This window comes from Rattus norvegicus, chromosome 18 (assembly GCF_036323735.1).
Source record: "Rattus norvegicus strain BN/NHsdMcwi chromosome 18, GRCr8, whole genome shotgun sequence".
Taxonomy (NCBI): Eukaryota; Metazoa; Chordata; class Mammalia; order Rodentia; family Muridae; genus Rattus; species Rattus norvegicus.
This window is the reverse complement of record NC_086036.1, coordinates 31,391,843-31,412,139: the sequence shown is the minus strand read 5'-3', so window position 1 is coordinate 31,412,139 and position 20,297 is coordinate 31,391,843. Positions and strand designations below refer to the sequence as shown.

The 20,297-nt window shown below is 45.0% G+C and overlaps 1 protein-coding gene across 4 annotated transcripts in view; it reads right to left on the bottom strand.

Annotated features, from left to right (window-relative positions):
• Arhgap26 (Rho GTPase activating protein 26) overlaps positions 1-20,297 on the bottom strand; it is a 786,446-nt gene that overhangs the window by 76,908 nt on the left and 689,241 nt on the right. For all 4 annotated transcript variants that reach the window (XM_063277362.1, XM_006254660.5, XM_006254663.4 and 1 more), the window contains 2 exons: positions 11,750-11,888; positions 1,069-1,219 (listed from right to left, as the gene is read on the bottom strand). In XM_063277362.1, coding sequence (XP_063133432.1) covers positions 1,069-1,219; positions 11,750-11,888 — 290 coding nt within the window. The remainder of the gene's footprint in view (positions 1-1,068; positions 1,220-11,749; positions 11,889-20,297) is intronic.

Sequence of the window (20,297 nt, the reverse complement as noted above, 5' to 3'; positions counted from 1 at the left end):
TTAGATTTCACCTTGGTCTGTAGTTACGTTTTTATTATGAACACTTTAGAAGTCCATTTCGGAGTTGTTTTTCTCCTTAAGCATTTAATAACCCTAGTTTGTTCTAAAACCAATATTGGGCCCCCTTTTGTGGGTGACAGATATATCTGAGGTGGAGGGGGGACCTTAGGATGCTATCACAGAACACCACGCTGAGGGACAGGGAAAAGGTGCTGCTGTCCTATGTCATCCTGAAGTTGGTGTCTAACCAAGAAATGCAACTGCCTGCAGAGAGCCTGGGGCTCAGGCTCAATCTGTTTTCACTAGAGAAAAGCGAAGTCAACAGCTTCCCGCCTCCTCTACAGCTGCTGGCTGAGCGTCCAGCTGCTCTGGTCAAATCTCACATTCTTTCTGCTAAGACCCTAGCTGACACGATTTATGGGGTGGTCTAAGAAGCATGCTGAGCGATGTGCACTGAAGTCACAAGACAGAACTTTCTGGCCCTGGTTGAATAGTTTCTGGGGAGGAGTGGACAACGATCCCCGATACTTTATCTTGGCCACAAACGTTCGAAGCCCCAGATGGAATGAAAAATGAAATGGCTTTTTCCTTTTATAGTCTCTAGCGAAAGGTCACGGTCACACTAAGGTTTGATAACGACAAGAGACACAGGGCTGCTCCATACCAAGCGCTCTTCTGTGGAAGCGGACACAGAAGCCAGCATTGTCATGGGAAGGAAAACTGAGACAACATGAATGAGCGAGGCAGACTCGGTTACTCGTCTGCTAAGTTCTTTGATGTTGTAACACTGAAGAAAACTGCTTTTCAGGTAGCTAGCACAGGCAACAGCCCCCAGCAAAGCCATCTCAGCAGAACAGCGCTTCACAGATCAAGGCTAAGAAGCAGCATGTTAAGATGTTCCTTTGTGCTGATGACGCTTAAGAAAAAAACCACAATGAATCAGGCAAGTTCCAAGCTCAGGGAGGAGGGGGAAATCATGTTCATGGAACGATAACCCAAAGTCAGGTTGAGCCAGAGAAATTCTGGTAGGACAGATGTTGGGTAGGAGATGGGGGCTATCATACTTACAGTGAATTGGGCCGAGTAGGTTTGACCACATCCAGGCTTGGGTCGCTGAAGTTCATGTTGGGCTGCAGGCTGCTGCTAGAATTAAGGATGCTGTTCGCACTTGAGGAGACTGATTCCAAACTGGAGTTGATGATACTATTCCTTTGCTCCTCTGAAGAGAGAAAAGACAAAAAAGGCCCATATGAATGCTAATAGGATGGGGAGAGGTTGCTCCCACACATACAACAACTTGCAAATATGGAGACTAACTTAAAATATCTGACACTTTGGAAAAGTACAGAGCGGCCAGGCACAGTAGCACATGCCTGTGTTCTTAATATTCACAAGGTAGAGGCAAGAGAATTAGGAGTTCAGTGCCAACTTGGCAAAAACAAACAAGTCAACCATGCAATAAAAAAGGGGATGTAGGAAAGGATACAGTGTAAGAATGGCAGTGTGCGGGGGGGTGAAGGGTAGCTCAGTGAGTAAGAGCATTTGCCATCAAGTTCCAGGCCTTGGGAGCCCACATGGTGAATGGACAGACCATCCTGTGCTGAAGTCACAGACATGCAGTTATACCCTCCCATTCTTCCCATCCCTTCCTTCTTCTCTCCCTCCCTTCCTCTGTCTCTCTCTCTCTCAAATAAATATAAAATGAAACCAAGAAAGAGTGGGAAAGGAAAAGTCAAAGGGGAGCAGGTCACATGGTTTTAAAGCAAAGGTTCTTTCTTGTGCTGAAGGGATGTAACCCACCTTTAGTATAAGCCAGGCTCTTTCTAAGACACTATCATACCACTTCATCTTAACTTGTGCCTTCTTTTGATTCACATTTGATAAGGACACAGAGAGGCCCTCATAGACCCCTTGACACACTTTCTTCTAAAACATTGCTTGACTGCTTAGGTCGTGTCATACCTCCAAGTCTTCAGTGCATCAACACAGAACATCGATCTGGTCATCAATTTCCAGATTAACTTAATGGCCAAACCCTACAAACATCTGTGTACTTCTGGAGTCACACATCTGAGGTTTAACTTCAAAGTAATTCTTCAATAAGCAGAGATATAAGAGTTTCACAATTGTCCACAACTGCAATGCAAAACAATTGAGCCCATAGTCCAAACCACGCATTCATATTTCGAAATTACTATCAACTCAGAAAAGAGGACCCCAGAGTATCTCCAAAAGTTTGACTGACAGGCAGTGAGACCTCAGGTATCCATCCCATGGGATCTCAGATTCTTCTTCAGCTTAAGACGGTTTTATTTTTACTCTGTGTATATGGCTGTTCTGCCTGTACGTGAGTCTGAGCCTCACAGGCACGCTATGGTAGATTCCTCCAATGCCATGTGTGTGCTTGGAATTGAACCCGGGTTCTCTGGGAGAGCAGCCCGTGCTTGTAACCACTGACCAGTTGCTGGAGTCTCAGAGTGTGGGTAAATCTGTGAAATGGGGAGAGTGAAGACTGCCCTGGACAGCTAGCTCGTGTGCTGTCATGAGGATCAACTGGGATCATACGCAGGAATGTGTCTTATAAACACTGGAATACTGCTCGAAGAGAAGAACTTTCTGTCTCTTCTCATCTTAAAAGCCTTGGACACATGGTTTGGACTTGAAAGATGTGAGGGATGATGCAGCTAAACGGCCTGGGTACCCTTTGTGGAGCAGCATGTCACAGACCTGGAATGTCTGTCCCTTCCCTCGTTCTAGACACACTGGAGTAGAAGCAGATGATTTTACTGGAAATTATTTCATTTGCCGAGAAATAAGTGGGTTAATTCTTCTGGAGCCTTCATATATGAGTTAGAGGCATGCTCCATCTCCAAGGGACAGACTGACATGATCATTTACAGAGGAACATTTGAACTCAGGTCTCTTTTAGTCAATGAAGGAGTGAGAACATTAAAATCTGCCATTCTTTGGGGGCTGGAGAGGTGGCTCAGTGGTGAGGGAAGGGGAGGGGCAGAAGGAGGAAAGAAGGGAGAGAAGTGAGGGGGAGGGAAGGAAGGAGTGCAGGAGGTGTACTAACAGGGCTAGTGATTAGGAACTTACTACCAAGAAGGAAAAGAAGTCCTGTGGCATACACAGTGACTACTGAGGAAGCAGATTCCACACCACAGCAGAAGGGGATAAGCCTCACCGCCCCAGGACCACAGAGGAGATGGCTGAGAACTTCTAAGGAGAAAGTTTTCTGATATGCTGACAGTAAGTAGGAAGGTGGACATGAAAGTAAAGATTGTTCCAGAGAAAGGGTCGGGGAGTAAAATCAAAAGCAAACTGGATGTTACAGTGGTTCTGCCAAACTGCACCAAGACAAACTTGAGGGCATTTGGAATAAATTAAGAAATGAAGAGAAAATGACTCAGTCATGTTACTTAAGACAGGAAGCCCCGCCCCTGTGGGCAAATGAGTACCTGATCCTCAGAGTGAAGTAGAAGGGTAGAAGACATCCTCGGGATGAAAGGGTACCACCCTTCACGTAGTGAGCTGGACTTCTGAGTCCACCATGACTCAGGCCAGTTCTGGCTGCCCCATTAGAAGTTAGAAATGGGCCATCTAGCTTCCTGGAGGAAAGGGGGTTACATGCTAGTGGACTTCAAAAGAGAGCAGCCACCAGTTATGAGTCACACTCCCAGGGTTGCTCCTCGGTTGGCTAGAGTTGGTAAGAAGGTTCTCCCTAACAAATCTGTGGTCAGTGATTGCCTCTTTGTGTATCAGTCACCAAAAGCACAGGAACGGGGAAAAGGGTAGATTGACAGTTATAACTATGAATCAGGAATATGCTGGGTACTTTTGTGAAAATATATTTTAAAGCGCTGAGAGCAGATGTAGAATTGGTCCTTAATGACTCAAACTACTCAAGTGTGAGCATAGGCTATCTGGCCATACAGTGTCTACTGAAATGACCTATGAGGTCAGAGGTCACCCACTTTTCTGAAGAATGGCCCCATGCATTCTGCACACCAAAGGCCCATGGATAGCCACACATTAAGCAAGAGAACATAATATGCAATCAACGTTTCTTCTGCTAGAATGGAGAGGGGTAGTTTTGTGGAACTGGATTTTGCAGGTGCTTCAGACAGGGACCTTAAAATCAAAGCATTGGTGACAGTGGGCAGCATTTATGTTTTCTGTACAAATCAGGAGCGGAAAACACAAGTATGCGACCAAATCACAGCGACTAAAAATGGAAAGCCACAGAGTAATTTTGGTGATGTTGTACTTGTTCTGAAGTTGCCATGGAAATGAGGAAGCTAAGCTCCTGCACTCCTCATATTTACTAAGCGACTTTAACTCTCTCTAATGGCAACTCTGTCCAGCACAGGAGGCGGGGTCTGTTTATCACAGAGCCAAACCCAATGCACAGGTCTTGGCAGGCTTGAACTCGCCTGGCCCTCTGAACACAGAGAACTGAAGGGTAAACATGAAACACAGATCCCCGTCTCTTCACAGGACATTTCCCACTCTGCAGCAGCCTGTCAAAATTTGGGCTAACATGCTATTTTTCCACAACATCAAAAAACCAGAGGACCCATGACTCTGCACAGACAAATCTCCCAACCCCACCGTCTCCACACTCACACGTGAGGAGAAAAGGGAGTTATCAGACAGCAGCTCTGCGAAGACTCAGAGTTTTATACAGAGAACAGGGAGGCACAAGCAAAACCCCCCAGAGGCATTCTCGTGCTGTAGCTAGGAGAGAGAGGAACACTCTCCGCTGCCTGTTAGAGTTTTGCAATGAAGTCTGCAATGCATCATCTTGACAAGATGGGATGATAATAGCATGGCAGCTTAATGAATTTTGCAATAAAAATGATGAATGCACAGCAGTTTCTGAATTTGCCATCTCTGGGAAACACCCAAGTACATGGGAAGCTTAGGCCCAAACGCCGTGACCGTGCAGTGCAGACCCCACCCCCCTGATAACAGAGCAGACCACGCTGGAAGAAGAGCCAAGGTGGTCTGATTTCCTGCTCACTCAGTCACGGTCCCTGTGATAAGAATAATAGTATAGACAGTCTGTGCAATACTTTAGATAAACAGTATCTCGCACAGTGACTGATGGAGAAAACAAGGGTTTGATGAGTGAGGAAGGAGTGTGGCCAGCGTACGGATGGTTTGGCTTATGCACCTTCTATGGTGCCCATAGTAACCTTTGCCTTTGCAAAGGAAGACGATGTGAGTAGAGGTGGATTTTGTGGAGAGCGGAGAAGGCACGGTGGCTGGCCTAGGAGTGAACTGACTCACGGGAGTGAGGCGCAGAGGCACAATAGAGAAGCCTGGTCTTGAGCTCCGCACTCCCACGCTGAAGGCTGCAGAGCCTCTGCTTACTGCAGGGCTGGGAACTGAAGGGTTAGAGAAGTGGACTCTTCCCATAGCCGACTTTCAACAGGAAGATCATGCTATGCCTAATGGTCCATTTTCTGCTTTGTCCTCGTAATGATAACACAAAGACGTAAGCCTATAATGTCCTCTGTTCTGTTTAACAACTTAGCTAAAACTCCCCTTATCACTATTTGCCCTCTATGCATCAGTTTTAATGGCAACATCAACTATTTGGTTTGCAGCCACACACAGAAACCACACATAATTAAACAAAGAGCCACATTACGCGTTCTGGAGCCTCTGTGACAACAGGAATCCATGTGGACAAACACGTCATCTGCCAAAGCAAACTCCTGTGTCCAGAGCACTCAGGATCTCCAGAAGCGACCTGAGAAATGGCACAGGCTGCAGCTCTGACTGCTCAGAGGAAGACATTACATAAGCCTCTCAACTGTGTGAATTCCCAGCCATTTTTTGACACAGAAGACACATATGAGAAGTATATACACTACATTCTAAGTCTCTCACTGAGCCTGTCTGGGAGAGGGTCCAGGATGTATTAGCTGAACTAAAAGAATTAATCAGAGCTATAATCCCAGCAGCTAGTTAACATGATCCATATAAAACAATGCCCAAGAATCCATTCCTGTCCCTAATCCATCCCTACCAACCCGAACAACATATGCCAAGGTTTCTAATGTGTTTGTACTTGAGCATTAAGGGAGCTGTTTCCGGAAGCAGGGCAGCCACATTCCCCACGCTGGAGGCCTTTCCTTTGGAATCTGCAGGACCAGAGTGGAACTATACTCCTGTTCAATGGTATGGTGACACTTTAGCCTGGTGATAATTATCATAATCACAGACAACAGTTATTAGGTGCTTACTGTGTTCTAGGCCTCATGTCAAGAACTTTACAGGCACTGGTTCATTTAATTATGGTAATTAGCCTCCAGGACAGCCATTATTAACGATCAGTTTTACAGATGAGAAAATAGAAGTACGGATAGGCAGAGTACTGTCCTCCAGGTGTCGGAACTACTCCCTCTGACTACCGGGCCTCACATGCCAGGCCCTTCACTCCCTTCCAGGGAGCCCAAGGGATAGTCTGGTAATGACAAAGCATCAGCACTCTTGTTGGTCTACCTTGAGTTACTTTAGCAACCAGAGCCTGGATCTTCTGGCCCTAACAGTGCTGGAGAAGATGGAGCATCCACATTGTTACCAAGCTCCGTATAATGTAATGCACACCGATGTCTAAGAACCATTGTGCCAAGAAGCTCATTTCCACATTTTTGTATACTAAAACACTCTCTGTTGTCAGTCTGCAGCCTCCTGGAAGAAATCTGAGGTACTCCAGGCTCGCTCTAGTCCTTCTGGCTCTACTCTCTATAGCTGTCCTGAAAAAGTACAGCTTGGTGTGAGTGCCCTTCGCTCAGACATGCAGTGACCAGTGTGGAGACCTGAGGTTAAACAGTAATCCCCCTTGCTATCCTCCGTCTGATAGCACAGTTAAAAAAACCTCCTTCCATCTGTTCAGAGGCAATCACAAATGAGAGCGCTCTGCCCAGTGTGTTAAAACTGTCACTGAATGCTTACTGCTTTGAGCAGCCCTGGTTGGTGCTAGCTCAGGAGGGAAGGCTGCCACCTGGCTATAGATTGTCAGTTTGCATATTAAAGAACTCACTCAATATGGCTCAACTGCCCCCAAAGTATCCCTGGGAGCTGGCACAGATGGCTTTTACTGGTTCTGGATCTCAGCTAAGCAAGTTTTTCACTTCCACGGCTTAAAAATTAATAAAATGGCATGGCAAAGGGAAGACATCGGGTGACAAACTCTAGCTACCTGCTTAAAGCCTCCATCTCAGTGTGTCTGCCTATAAATTGCAGATTAGTATCTACCTCATAGGATTGCCGATTAGGGAAGAAGAAATAATGACGGGCTTAGAACATCCGTGAGCTATAATTGCTCTCATCATTGTTACTGAGTGAACCTCAGATAGAGTTTGGTCTCAAGGGTTCTTGATTAATTGCATCCACTTATTCTTCCACAGTGGATCCCCAGCTGAATGCGATTTAACATCCAGATTCATGAGAAGGATTGCAAACTCAACAACAGTCGTCCCTAACAAATTGTGTCTCCCAGGCTTTACCCCACACAGTGCAACTGCAAATCTGGGTCATGAGTGATTAATAGTGTAACTTTGAGGAACAGTGACTGGGTACACATTTCTTACTTTGATTTCTTTTTACTGGGTGACCCTGGGTGCATCATTGAATATACATTTTATTTCCCTCCAGCTGGAAAATAGGGCCATTGCCTTTTCCCAGATTGGAACCCTCAATTCCTTCAGTATCTTTCTCAACATTCCCCCTTTCAGAAAATACTGCTTGACTAACAACAGACAACACTGCTAGCTAGAACCTCTCCTTCTCACTACAACATCCAGTGGTTTTCTGATGGCTTGCATGTGCAGGTACAATGGCTTCTCAATCTTACCAGCCCCTTTGTTCTTTTGCAGAGCTTTCATATCAGAGTCTATTCCCATGTCAGCCCTACCCCACTTCTACCATGTACTGCCTAAGCCTTCAGACTGACCCAATTCTCCACCTACATCAGGGCAGTAGAAACTTCCTGGCTCCTCAGCCTGCAGAGGTCACTGTCCTCATCAGTGCAGCTTTATGTGAGGATAAAATTCAAGCTGAAGAAGACTTCACTCATTCAAAAAATGGGTGCCCTAAGTCACGTATGGGTGGCTGGGAGTATGACGAGTCCACCCACGCTGAAGGAAAAACTCCTCCTGGAAAATGAGCTGCATGTCTATGAGCTCCATCTAGTGCTCAGGACACTTCCATGAGTCAGAGGTGAAGACGGAAAGACAGGGCCAGACCTATGAACTCTCAATGTGACTTTCAAAAGGAGGCCAATGATGATGACATAAGGCCACAGGCACTGGTACGGATTTACCCCTAAGAGAGAGAAACTGGATCTCAATGTCTGTGGACCAAGACCCTGAAAGAGAGGTGATGATCTACTGAAAATAACTGGAACCTCAGAGGATGGTTTCTGAATCTTCCTACCAAGTACCTCACCTGCAGACAGCAGAAGGGCTGCCCAACTGTTATCAAACTGCAGGTACTATGAAGGAGAAATGGGAGTGTAACAGAGCTCTAAAGAGATCAGAGAGACAGACAGACAGAGGAGGAGATGAGCTTCCCTATGCAGGACTTGCCCAGTGTTTAACAAAGGTGAGGTATGCATGCATGTGCACATACTGTATGTTTATGTTCACCTAGCGTGAGCCTTCAAACAGTACAGGCTCTGTGACAGACAGGGGTCACAACAAACATATGTCAGACGAACAGTGAGTGTCCACTGTCAACATCTGAGCTCAACTCTAGCCACGTGCACAAATTAAGAGGGAAGCCTAGAGTGGGTCAAAATTGAGAGGGAGCCAGGTCTGTGAACTTGACATTTTCTGCAGGTGGTCCACAAGTAATTCTGAGATGGAATGAAGAGGAATACTTTTAACTTAGTAGCTAGGAACTTGTCTTACCATATAGTACAGGAAAATGTAATATGTACATCAAAATTCATGTTTTCAGGCAGGTCAAAAACCAGAGTTGAGGCTGTGCAAATAAGTGAGTTGCTTTAAGATCAATTTAAAATGTGTTAAACAAGCAGTACGCACTAATACTCTGGGTGTGGCCCAAACAGTAAGAGGAGATTGGTATAAATGATTGAAATTTGGGAGGAACTGAGCTAGGTTTGTGACGAGATAATTTGAAGGATGTGATTCTAAGGAAATATACAAACTGCTCTCACGGATGGCCTGTATACTCCTTACCTGTGCTTTTGCTCCACAGGTTGCTTTGACAAAGCATTCTGCCTTTGTCAATAAAGTGAACAAAAAGGAGGGTGAAGTGTACAAAAACTTTATAGTTTTTGGTGACAGTGACTAGAAAACACAATTACATCAAAACTTCCCATCTCCTGGCCCATACCTCCTTTCACCGTCTACTCTGAAGTCCCTGCTTAGCTTCCCACAGCAGCCTGTCACCATTCCATTTCTCAGAAGAAAATAAGTGCCCAAATGCTTTATTTTTACTATAAAATATGCATAGTTTTATATTCACATACGCCAGCCAAACAATGCACACACAGACATAGATACAAATATATACATGCACACGCAGTTTCCTACTGAAATGCCTTTCAGAGAAGCTAGACCTTCTACTAGTATCCAAGCAGCTGGAGATCGCAACCCTAGTTCCTGTCACTGGGAGGAAGCTCTATTGCTTCATTGTCTACACCAGCACACAGCAGCCCGTTCTATGGCTTAGACAGGCCTACTTTCACACGTCCTTAACTTTGACTTCTGCCTCCTGAGATAAACACTAATCTCAGTCAAAGATCTAATTGATTTTCACCTCATCTCCCTCTCCTGCCCTCAATGCTGTAAAGTGTGCTTCAGGACCGGGTCCAAGGCTGCTGCCACTCTAGGCTGACCACAGCCCAGCACTACCTGAAGCCTGGGGAAATGACCGACACAGCCTGCCTTGTCCCCGGCTGCACTGCATACTGCTTAGCAGGAAACCTCAGTTGACCGGGCACTCCTGGAAACCTGAGAAGCACATTACCCTGTAGCCTGATGCCTTATTCCCTCAGCAGATGGGGATGAGGTCAGTCCTGTTCCAAGTGTTCCCTAGTACACGCAGAGGAGCCCAAGTTCTCAGCAGACTATGGAGAGAATGCTGCCCCCCACCCACACCCCCACCAGATGTTCAAGAACATGGGCTACGCTTAGGAACTGATACAAAGGAAATGACCTGAGCAGACAGGAACAAATTTAAATGTAAGAATGATAACAGTAACTTTACTTATGAAAGCAAAGTATTCAATACAATCCAAACGGTGCTAACTCCTAAGGTGTGGCCTTACTATGGGAAATCAAAACATCTTTAAGTGCAATGAGGTTTCAAGGGCAGAAAACGTTTGTTTTTATGAATTATGGTAAGAAAGAGGCCTTTACTTTTCAATATAAAAGTATACAAACCTTGAGAGAGAAAACAACACGATACAATGCAGATATGAGCCCTTTCCTTCCTAAGGTAAGAGGGTAGCTGTCCTCTCTGTGCCTCTGCTCACAGAGGTCAGTCTTCATAGTCATAGGAGTCATCGTCACCATTCAAGTGTCCCCTGATGACCCATCCTGCTGCTGGCACACCAGACACGTGTTAATTTTCATAGTAGCCCTAAGCCGTCCAGCAGAGCTCAAGGCCTCAATTCTTACACTGCATACATCTCTGCTTACAGAACAGGCCCAGTCCCTGATCTCTGCAACAAGCTGAGACTTGGGGAAACCACGATCCCTAACCAGCCAGAATATGAGACTGAGGCTTACTAAAAGTCATCCATACTCATCCATGGGGGCAGCCTTCCCACTGGGGCAATCTGGAGCTTTCTGACAGGACATGATACACACTTCCCTGTGAACATCACTGTTGGAAGCACTCAAGCTGAGCTCCTTACAGACCAGGCCTTTTTCTCATGTCCCGAGACCATGAAGGCATCATGTAAATGTCAGTTGAGTGTTGGGACTGGCCTTGTCTTGTGTCAGGTGCTGTAATGACTAATTTTGTTAATCCTCAGGTCTGCCCTCTAGGGTGAGCACTATTATTCCTCCTACAAATAAACTGAGGAGGAAGGAGGCAAAAGCTCTCTCCTGTGGTAAAGCTGGTAGGAAAGCCAATACTGGCTGACCTCCAATAGATCGTGAGACCTTCCCTCCAGTGATGGATTAACTGCTTCTTCTTTGTTTTGAGGCTGGTTTGTGCTGTGTAGCTGTGGCTAGCATGGTTCATTTTATGTGGATGAGGCTAGCTTGAGACTTAAAGAAATCCTCCCCTGTTGCTTCTGCCTCCCAACTGCTAGGACACACGTTTCTTGTCACAAAAATTGAAATATGACTGTACTCTTCTTCTTGAATCACAGAGGAAGTAATTCTTTAATTCGGTAATTAATTCTAAGAATTTTAAGGTGTCAACACAGAGAAGAGTAAGAGTAAGCAGAAGGCCCTGCTTCCCATGGCACGTGCTGTGGACATATGACCCCCAGTAGTAATTCCACAGCAAGTTAGGGGAGTAGGGCCTCAGGCAGGCCCACAGTCAAGGCCCTGCTATGCAACAGGGAGAGCAGGATCAGGTTCTTGCCCAGACACCTGTTTCAGCAATTGAACCAAGCAGGACACAAGGAGCCAGAGTCTTCAGGACACAAAGGCCAGCAGCACACAGTAAGGCTAATGATGTCCACAGCAATCCATAGAGGCAACAGGGATGTCTCCACATACCACTCTGTCCATGGGCATCAGACACTCACGTTTTTCTGTGGACGGCACAGCATGGAAGAGTGTCAGGGGCCTCTCACTGCAGGATGGGGGCTTGGAGTCGCTGCTTTTCTTCCGGGACAGGTGTAGCTGGGCGTTGGTGAGGGGCACATCAGGCACCGTGTTGAATATCTGCACATCAGGGTGACAAGAAATTACACAGTTCTGTGAGCTAGGAAGAAAGCTAAGGCCTGCATCATTTTGACCAGGGGCTCAGTGGTGACTTAGAACAGGGAGGAAAAGCTGGGAAAGACCTCCAGCATTTGTAGGTCTTCATGGAGACGCTTCTAGGAACCATGTAGAATCAGGCACTTTCTCCGGGACCCGATCCTAAAATTCAAGTCTCCTTTTAATCCCTTCAGATATACAGAAGGGACTGGAAAGAAATCGAGATAATCTGAACCACTGTCTGCTAAGAGTGAAGGTGTTTTACTGCCTTTGTTCAGAACCAATTAATCCAAATGTCTTTCCTTTCTTCACTGGGTCTTGTTCCCAGTTATTTACAACTGCTTCACAATTTTATTTCGGGCCATAAAACATATTTGAATTATGTTCCCAAACTGACACAGAACAGGAAGACTTTTCCTCCTCACCAACTCTCCTCAGTGAGAAAAGCCTATTACTTCACCAGCTCTGTGTTAACTGTGAAGGTGAACTTTATCTTATTTCAAAGGATGGAGATGGGTGACTGATACACACACACACACACACGCACGCACGCACATACACACACATACACACGCACACACACATATACACACATACACACGCACACACACATATACACACATACACACGCACACACACATATACACATAGACACATATACACACACATACACACACATACACACACATACACACACATATACACATAGACACATATACACACATACACACACACACATACACACATATACACATAGACACATATACACACATACACACATACACACACATATACACACACACATACACACATACACATATACACACACATATACACATACACACATACACATATACACACATACACATATACACATAGACACATATACACACACATATACACACATATACACACATACACACACATGCGTGTGCACACTCACACACACACACACACAGAGGCATGTGCACACCTGTACCAATTTTGAAAATGTACCAAAGTCTAAAAGAAAAAAGAGCAAAAATAAAAACCCCTTACAGTTATATTATTTAGAGATTAGAACTTTTAAGGTTTTCTATCCTTACACTTTTTTTAAAAATCATTTTATTGTTATTACTTAAGACCATGTGTAGTAGCTACTCTTTTAACTGTGACAAATACTAGGCAAGAAGCAACTTAAAGGAGTTTGATTTATGATATAAGGGCACAATCTATTGTCATATAGATGTAAGGTAAGGTATAGTCTATCATAGTGTGGATGAGAGGTAAGAATGCCATCTCTTACAGTATGGGCATGAGTTAAGGGTGCTATCTCTCAGAGTGTGAACCTGAGGGAAGGGTACCATCTCTCAGAGTGTGAACCTGAGGGAAGGGTGCCATCTCTCACAGTGTGAACCTGAGGGGAGGGTGCCATCTCTCAGAGTGTGAACCTGAGGGAAGGGTGCCATCTCTCAGAGTGTGAACCTGAGGGGAGGGTGCCATCTCTCAGAGTGTGAACCTGAGGGGAGGGTGCCATCTCTCACAGTGTGAACCTGAGGGAAGGGTGTCATCTCTCACACTGTGAACCTGAGGGAAGAGTGCCATCTCTCACAGTGTGAACCTGAGGGAAGGGTACCATCTCTCAGAGTGTGAACCTGAGGGAAGGGTACCATCTATCCCAGTGTGGAAGTCATGCTGGTAGGAGTGGCCCAAGGAGCACAAGGCTGCTTGCTCACATCTCAATGGATCAGAAATCTGAGACAGACTAGAGGAAATGGGCATGGCTATAATCCCCCAAATCTGCTCTCAGGGGCCACTATGCTCCACATCCCAAAAGTTTCATGAACTCCCCAAATAAGAGTTTCAAATGCAAGCTTTTGAGGAACATTGCACACTGAATTAACATTAATGTAAAAACGAGAGACTAAAACCTCACTAACTCTTCCTTGCCTTACTATAGAATTTCCTTTCCACTATGGCCAGCGCTGACATGGTGCATCCCATCTATGAGTAGCAGCCACTTACTGTGGCTCCTGGGACACTAGTCACAGCAATCTGTGCTTTATAAGTGGTTCACTCCGTTCCCAGCAATTCTGCATCACTCCTAATGTCCCAGCACTTTACAAAGAACCAAAGCATACAAAGATGATGCTGTCACTGTTATAGATATAATTAGAGAAGACAACACAGGCTCCCCTTCTCTTAGATTCCTCCGTAAATGCATATGATAATAACACTCATTCAAACAATCACGGAAATTCTCTTTGAACACCCACTTCGCAGAGGCCCCCTAAGTGTCGCAGTGAATGAAACAACTGTGTTCCCTGTGGTTAGAGGATCTACAATCCAGTCGCTGTGATTTACTAAGTATTTGCCACACCAGGCATGGAACTGAGTGCTTTGTATGAATTCTCATTGATGCTAACCACACTTTTCCAGAGCTGAGATTATACTCTTTACATAGCTTATATCCTACTTATCTCGTATAACATTTATTGCAGCATTCAAAGATGATTCGTGTGGGTTACATAACCACCTCAACTTTACTGAGATACTAAAATTGACTGATTATTTTGTTATAACCTCTTACACTGTGACATTAGCCTCCTGCGTGTCCCCTTTCCAGCAGTCAAAGTCATAAGAGGATGGTGGTGGCCATCTCCATTCCCTTCACTTATGGCTCTAGGTATCCATCCCACAATTATTCTTGTGGCCCTCTTCTTCGTGTATATATTTTAAAGCAATGCCCAAAGCTGATATGCAGAAAACTAAGTCACAAGAATTATGAGAGTTTCAGCTGAACAGCTGTTCTCCTGGGGTTGGCAGATCCTTGGCTCTGATGATGCTAGGCAGCCGGTTAAGGCAGTCTCACTCCCAAACACAGCTGTTGGGAAGGGAGGCCACATTGTTAGAGTCTCTCTATTAGATTCAAACTTGAAACAGGATAAACTGTGTAACTGTATAGAGTTGAGATCAACTGGGGTAAGGGTTAGGAAAGGGAAAAGAAACTTTCACCTCCAAAGCAGCTAGAAGCCTCTAGGAATAAGCTAAGTGACTGGTGATACTCACTTGGCAATCTCTTGGAGCCTTCATGATGTAACAGAAAAGAAGGGACTGTGGTTACTGTTGAGTTGTATCTCTAAGAAGCTCTCCTTCCCTCTCTCCCTACCCACGCCGAGCCTCCAGCCACTCTATAGTTGATATCTCCACGAGAACTCTCATTAACAGTTTAAAATGGCTCCTACATATGAGTGCTGTGCCAGCCGAGCTCTGAGCTGGGCATCTCACATGACTCCTCCCTAAGCTGAAGGTCACCTCAGCACAGGACGCAGCATGACCATTTCACAAGAGCCATCTTCGATCCTCCCCTGTGGCTGGCTCCAGGGACCTGAAGCCCTGGGGCTCCAGCAGTCATTCAGTCAGTTCATCCTCTCCAGCCAAACTTCTTCTGAAGCAATCCTATGAGAATGGATTGTTCACGAGACGGCGTCCCCTAGCACTCGTTTGCCTCTGCCCAGAGTGCAGTACTTCAGCAACCCCTGCTGAGAGCACCTAGGAACGAATCCAGAGTTAGGGACAGGGCAGGTCCTAGTAGCCTCCCATGACTCTTTGCCTCTGGCATCCAGATATTATCTTTCTTCCTAAGGAAGGATGATACACCCACCATCCACCACAGTGGAGAAGACGGCGGGTAACAAGGAGAGTATCTACTCTTCCTAAGACCGGTGGCGGATGTTCATTTAGATACAGACTAAGGTTTGAGTAAGACACGTATTTGCAGAGATGTATGAAAGACTGCCCCACAGACACAGTAGGAAGTGACATGGGAGCATGAGAAGAATGTCTCTCTGCTCATTCATTACTTTCTTGAACAGGTACGTAAGCAGACCACAATCAGCTCTACAAGGGAATTTTAACCATGGGTAGGCACTACAGCCCCAAATCCAGTTCTATGGGTCTGATTATGAGCCACGAACACACATCTAAAGGACTCTGTTCAGCTGTCCTTGGGATCAAATACAATATAATCTGCACAAGAGCACACTGAAAAATATAAAGTGCTAGGCACAGGACCAACCCATTATTACAAGTTTTTTTTTTTTTTCCCCCAAATGCAAGGGCACCTTTGTAAAAGAACCATCTTGACACAAACATCCAGTAAGAAGTTGGGGTTGGCATGGTGGTATAAGACTAATCTGGATACTCAGGAGGTTAAAGCAGGAGGTTTGCTTTACAAGTTCAAGTCAGGTCCGGGCTACGTACTGAGTTCAAAGCCTATGATCTATAGAGAGAATGTGGGAATTACTGTGCAAATGACTGCTGCTCATTTTGAACACTTCGAGACACGCCAGTTGATTTCCCAGCTACCTCTGGCTATGCCTGAGGGTTTGTCTGTGCTAAAAGTTTAAGTTGGAATTCTCATGAGTCTGAATTACACAGCTCTGTGGGGCACTCCACTTCTATCGCACAAATGAAGTTTTCTTCGGGTCTCGAAGAAAGCTGTTGTACAAAGGACCCTGTAATCTACAAGCATTAACTCATTTAATCTACATGTCTACCACATGGTGGGAACAATGTCCTCATTTCACAGAGACTTTCCAAATTAACACAAAGAGGAAAGCTTTATTCTGTTCCCCAAGTGTCCTGCTCATATCCTCTGACTTACAAACTAATTCCAACTTAATCAGGAATGCCTGATACATAAAAGCTAGGAAGACTGTGACCCTGCCAGGAGCCACTAGAGAATAAAGTTATAAAATAAAAACACAACCAGGAGGAACCTTTCCAAGTATTCCCAATTTCAAGTTCCCTGTGAGTGGAATTAACACACCCATAAACACCAGATTACTTTTTTCTCCTTAAGCCAGGCAGGACAGTGTCAGGGTTAGCCTCTGCGCCCAGCCAGCCTTGGGTGAGCATAGTCTTGACACATACTCACCCACTACCACCAGACCATACTGTCCATGATAGCCTCTCTACTGTGATATCACCATGTCAAATATAAGAGGGGAATTTAGACTACTGTGATGGGTAAAAAGCAAACAAGCTTCAAAGCCAGAGGGTCCTAAGGTCAATTGCTGGCTTTGTCACCTACTAGGTATATTACCTCAGACAAGGCCTTGAACCACTCTGAGCCCATTTCCCTTGTAAAGATGAACATACATCACCTGTCATGCACAACTCTTGAAAAGACAAAGACTATAAACTGAGTAAACATTACACTGGTAAAACACAGGCAGGAAGCATAGTATGAAACGTTAGCCACAGAAAGCTCACTGAGGGCTGTCATTCTGTTATATGTATGTGCATTAAAGGCATGGATTATTCCCTTCTCAGTAACTCTGCCAGGGAGATGCAGTTGTTGACATCTTGTAGAGGAGGAAACTGAGCCTCACTAAAATCAAAGTCACACAACTAGACAAAGACTGGGTTGCCTGACGGACCGGGTCCTAGCTGGCTGGGTCTTCTTGAGTGCTGTGAGAGACAAATGACAGAACACAAAGAAAGGTTGCCAAGCTCTGTGGGCTGGCACATTAGATTTTAGGCTTTTGATAGCTCTGTGCCCTTGAGCAAATTATGTAAGCGTCTGATCTCCAAACATCTCATCCACAAAAAGGCCCAGGACCACAGTGAGGGCTAAGGCGCCTAGTGGCTTGGCCTTTCCTATGCAAAAGACACTTTTGTATTTAAGACAGAGACGGAGAGACGGAAAGACAGAAAAAGAGACAGAAACATAAGCTATAAGAATAAGAAGGGAATAAACAGATCTTGAAGATGAACCATGTGTGGCAGAGACACGAGAATTCAATCTGTAAGTGTGAATTTAATTACAGCCCTTCCAAAGGGTCAGCCTTACCTACCTGCAGCAATGTTAGCATTTGATGTTCTTTTCTCAAGGATGACCTGGAGCTTAGGGGTTCAGAGCTCTTTTCAGGCCCATCCTCATGTTGTGGGGCCCTGACACTCACAGAATTTGTTCTTAGCTGTGTTGCTCACACACTCTTACACCTTTGCTAATCCTGGCTGTCACATGCCCCTGCAATTTAAAAGGATTAGGAGTCCCTCCATGAAGTGTGTCCTGTAGTCATTATTATGTGCTGTGGCTTTATAGGAGGAAAACCAGGTCATGGCGAAGAGCGTCTGAGTCTACAGGCGAAAGCTGGAGGATGGTAAGCCACTCTTCAGCCTTGGTGATCGCGATGGAAAACAGCAGTCCAGCTGACACCTGACGCTGGGAACTGCCCCTCACACACATCATCAGGGTCTCAGGGAGCACAAGAGTAGATGAGGAACACTCGCCTGGGGAAGGGAGGGCCGCATCTACTCTCCTCACTGGAGCTGCTGAAGCGCAGGGCAGGAGGAGCCTGAGGCCCGCAGCCTGTGACTCGGGCAGGCCACGGCTGCATTTGTTTGTCATGATTGTGAGGAAGCCAAATCCAGAGGCTATAGCTACAGAGAGGTTTTATAAGGACAGTCAGGAATCCTAAACCCTGCTGCTACCAGCATTTGGGGGTCCGCAGGGATCAATAATTTGGAAAGTAGTGTGTGGAATTTTATTTAAAATCTCTCAAAAGGAAACCATTATCTTTAGTAACTAAAGACACACATACAGGGATTGTGTGTGTGTGTGCGTGTGCATGTGTGTGTGTGTGTGTGTGTGTACTATGATTTTCCGTATCTCCAGAAAGAGCCTAATTTCATGCTACCTCTGCTAATAGAGAAGAATTACATAAAATGCATCATCAAACTGTAGCTCTATTGGAGGGATATTAAAAAAACTTTGCAATATAAATAATTGTTAGTTTATCTAGAGTTAAGTAGGGGTAACTATGTACTCAAATTGATAAACTCACTACATTAACAGTATACATGGCAGTTGCCATTAAGAAGGAAAATGTTACAGGACCAAGGTGAAGCACTGTGTGCCAATGTACAAGCCCATCTGCCTTGCTCTCTCAGGTTTACAAAGACAGGACCCAGATGCACAGCAGGGTGGTCGCAGTGACTCTGGGCACAGGTTATCATTATTAGTGTTAATTTTGCATCCAACAAAGGTCAAATATTAAGAAAATGAAAAGCAAATGCCAAACACCTGCCAGCTGCAGGTTGACCAACTGCATATTAATTAATATACAATTTGTGTGTAAAGTCAAAGAGCAGTGCAATAAATTCCACGCCATCAACATTTTTCTGCAAGGGCAAACAAAGGCAACTTAGTGGGCCCAAGTTGTACTAACCTCCTAGAAGGTGACTAGTACTTCGCTGTGGATACGAGCTGCACAGGGCTGCGCCCTTACCTTCAGCAGCTCATATCTGGCACATGAGATCAAGAGTTAACATATATTAAAAAGGAGACAATTCTGACAGTTGATAGTTAAAGATCTACTCTCTAATGTCTCCCAAATCCCACCGATGGATTGCAAGGGCACTCTTACATCTTACAGACACTAAGGGGTCTTCATGGTGACAGACCATACACTACTCACAGGCACGCGTACATAGTGCATCCTCCCATTTCTCCAGAATCCTTCTCCAGAACCACAGCCAAAAGAAATGCCATACACTCTCACAGACCCCAAGGAATCCATCTCCTATTGTGTGTTGCAACAGTGCACTGTAGCAAATGCAACCAGCACGAAGCATGTAAGAAGGCAATGTGTTTTCTTGACATGTGTCTGTTCTTCCTCAGCATGTAAAACTTTCAAAGCCATCGACACATCAACCCTTAGAAAGAGATTAGACGAAAACTTTGTGAGAAATTGCTAAATTTCTGTCACTTTGGGATATTTCGGATGATAACTATAATATTTTGTCTTCTTATTTCCAACTAGAAACATGAATATTATCTCCACTGTAATCTTAAGTATTTCTCTACTTGATAGTTTAAGATAGTTAGGTTTCGGGTTAAGCTGTGAGATGGAGGGATTCTAGTCATGCAGAATTGGAAATGTTAAAGCAGTAACCATTACCATAAGGCAAACGTGTTAAAGCAGTAACCATTACCGTAAGGCAAACGTGTTAAAGCAGTAACCATTACCGTAAGGCAAACATGCTGGGAGCCAAAACCTTTGCTTTCTGAGCCTTCGATTCAAACACTGTCGGTTCTGTTCTTCTCTAGTGGCCACAGAATGCCAGTGGAGTTCCAGGTACACAGATAGTCCCTGGTGGACAATTACTGTTAGGCATTTGAGGAGACTACCTATGATTTCCACCCTGGCTGCACCAGTGTGTCAGTCTATCAGCAGTATATGACAGAGTTTCTTCCCCACATCCGCCAGCATTTCTTGTCATTTGTTGTCTTGAAGACAGCCATTCTGGTCTTGAGATGCGATCTCAAACTAGTCCAAATTTGCATTTTCTTGAAGAAAAAGATGGTGAATTTTTTTTCTTGAA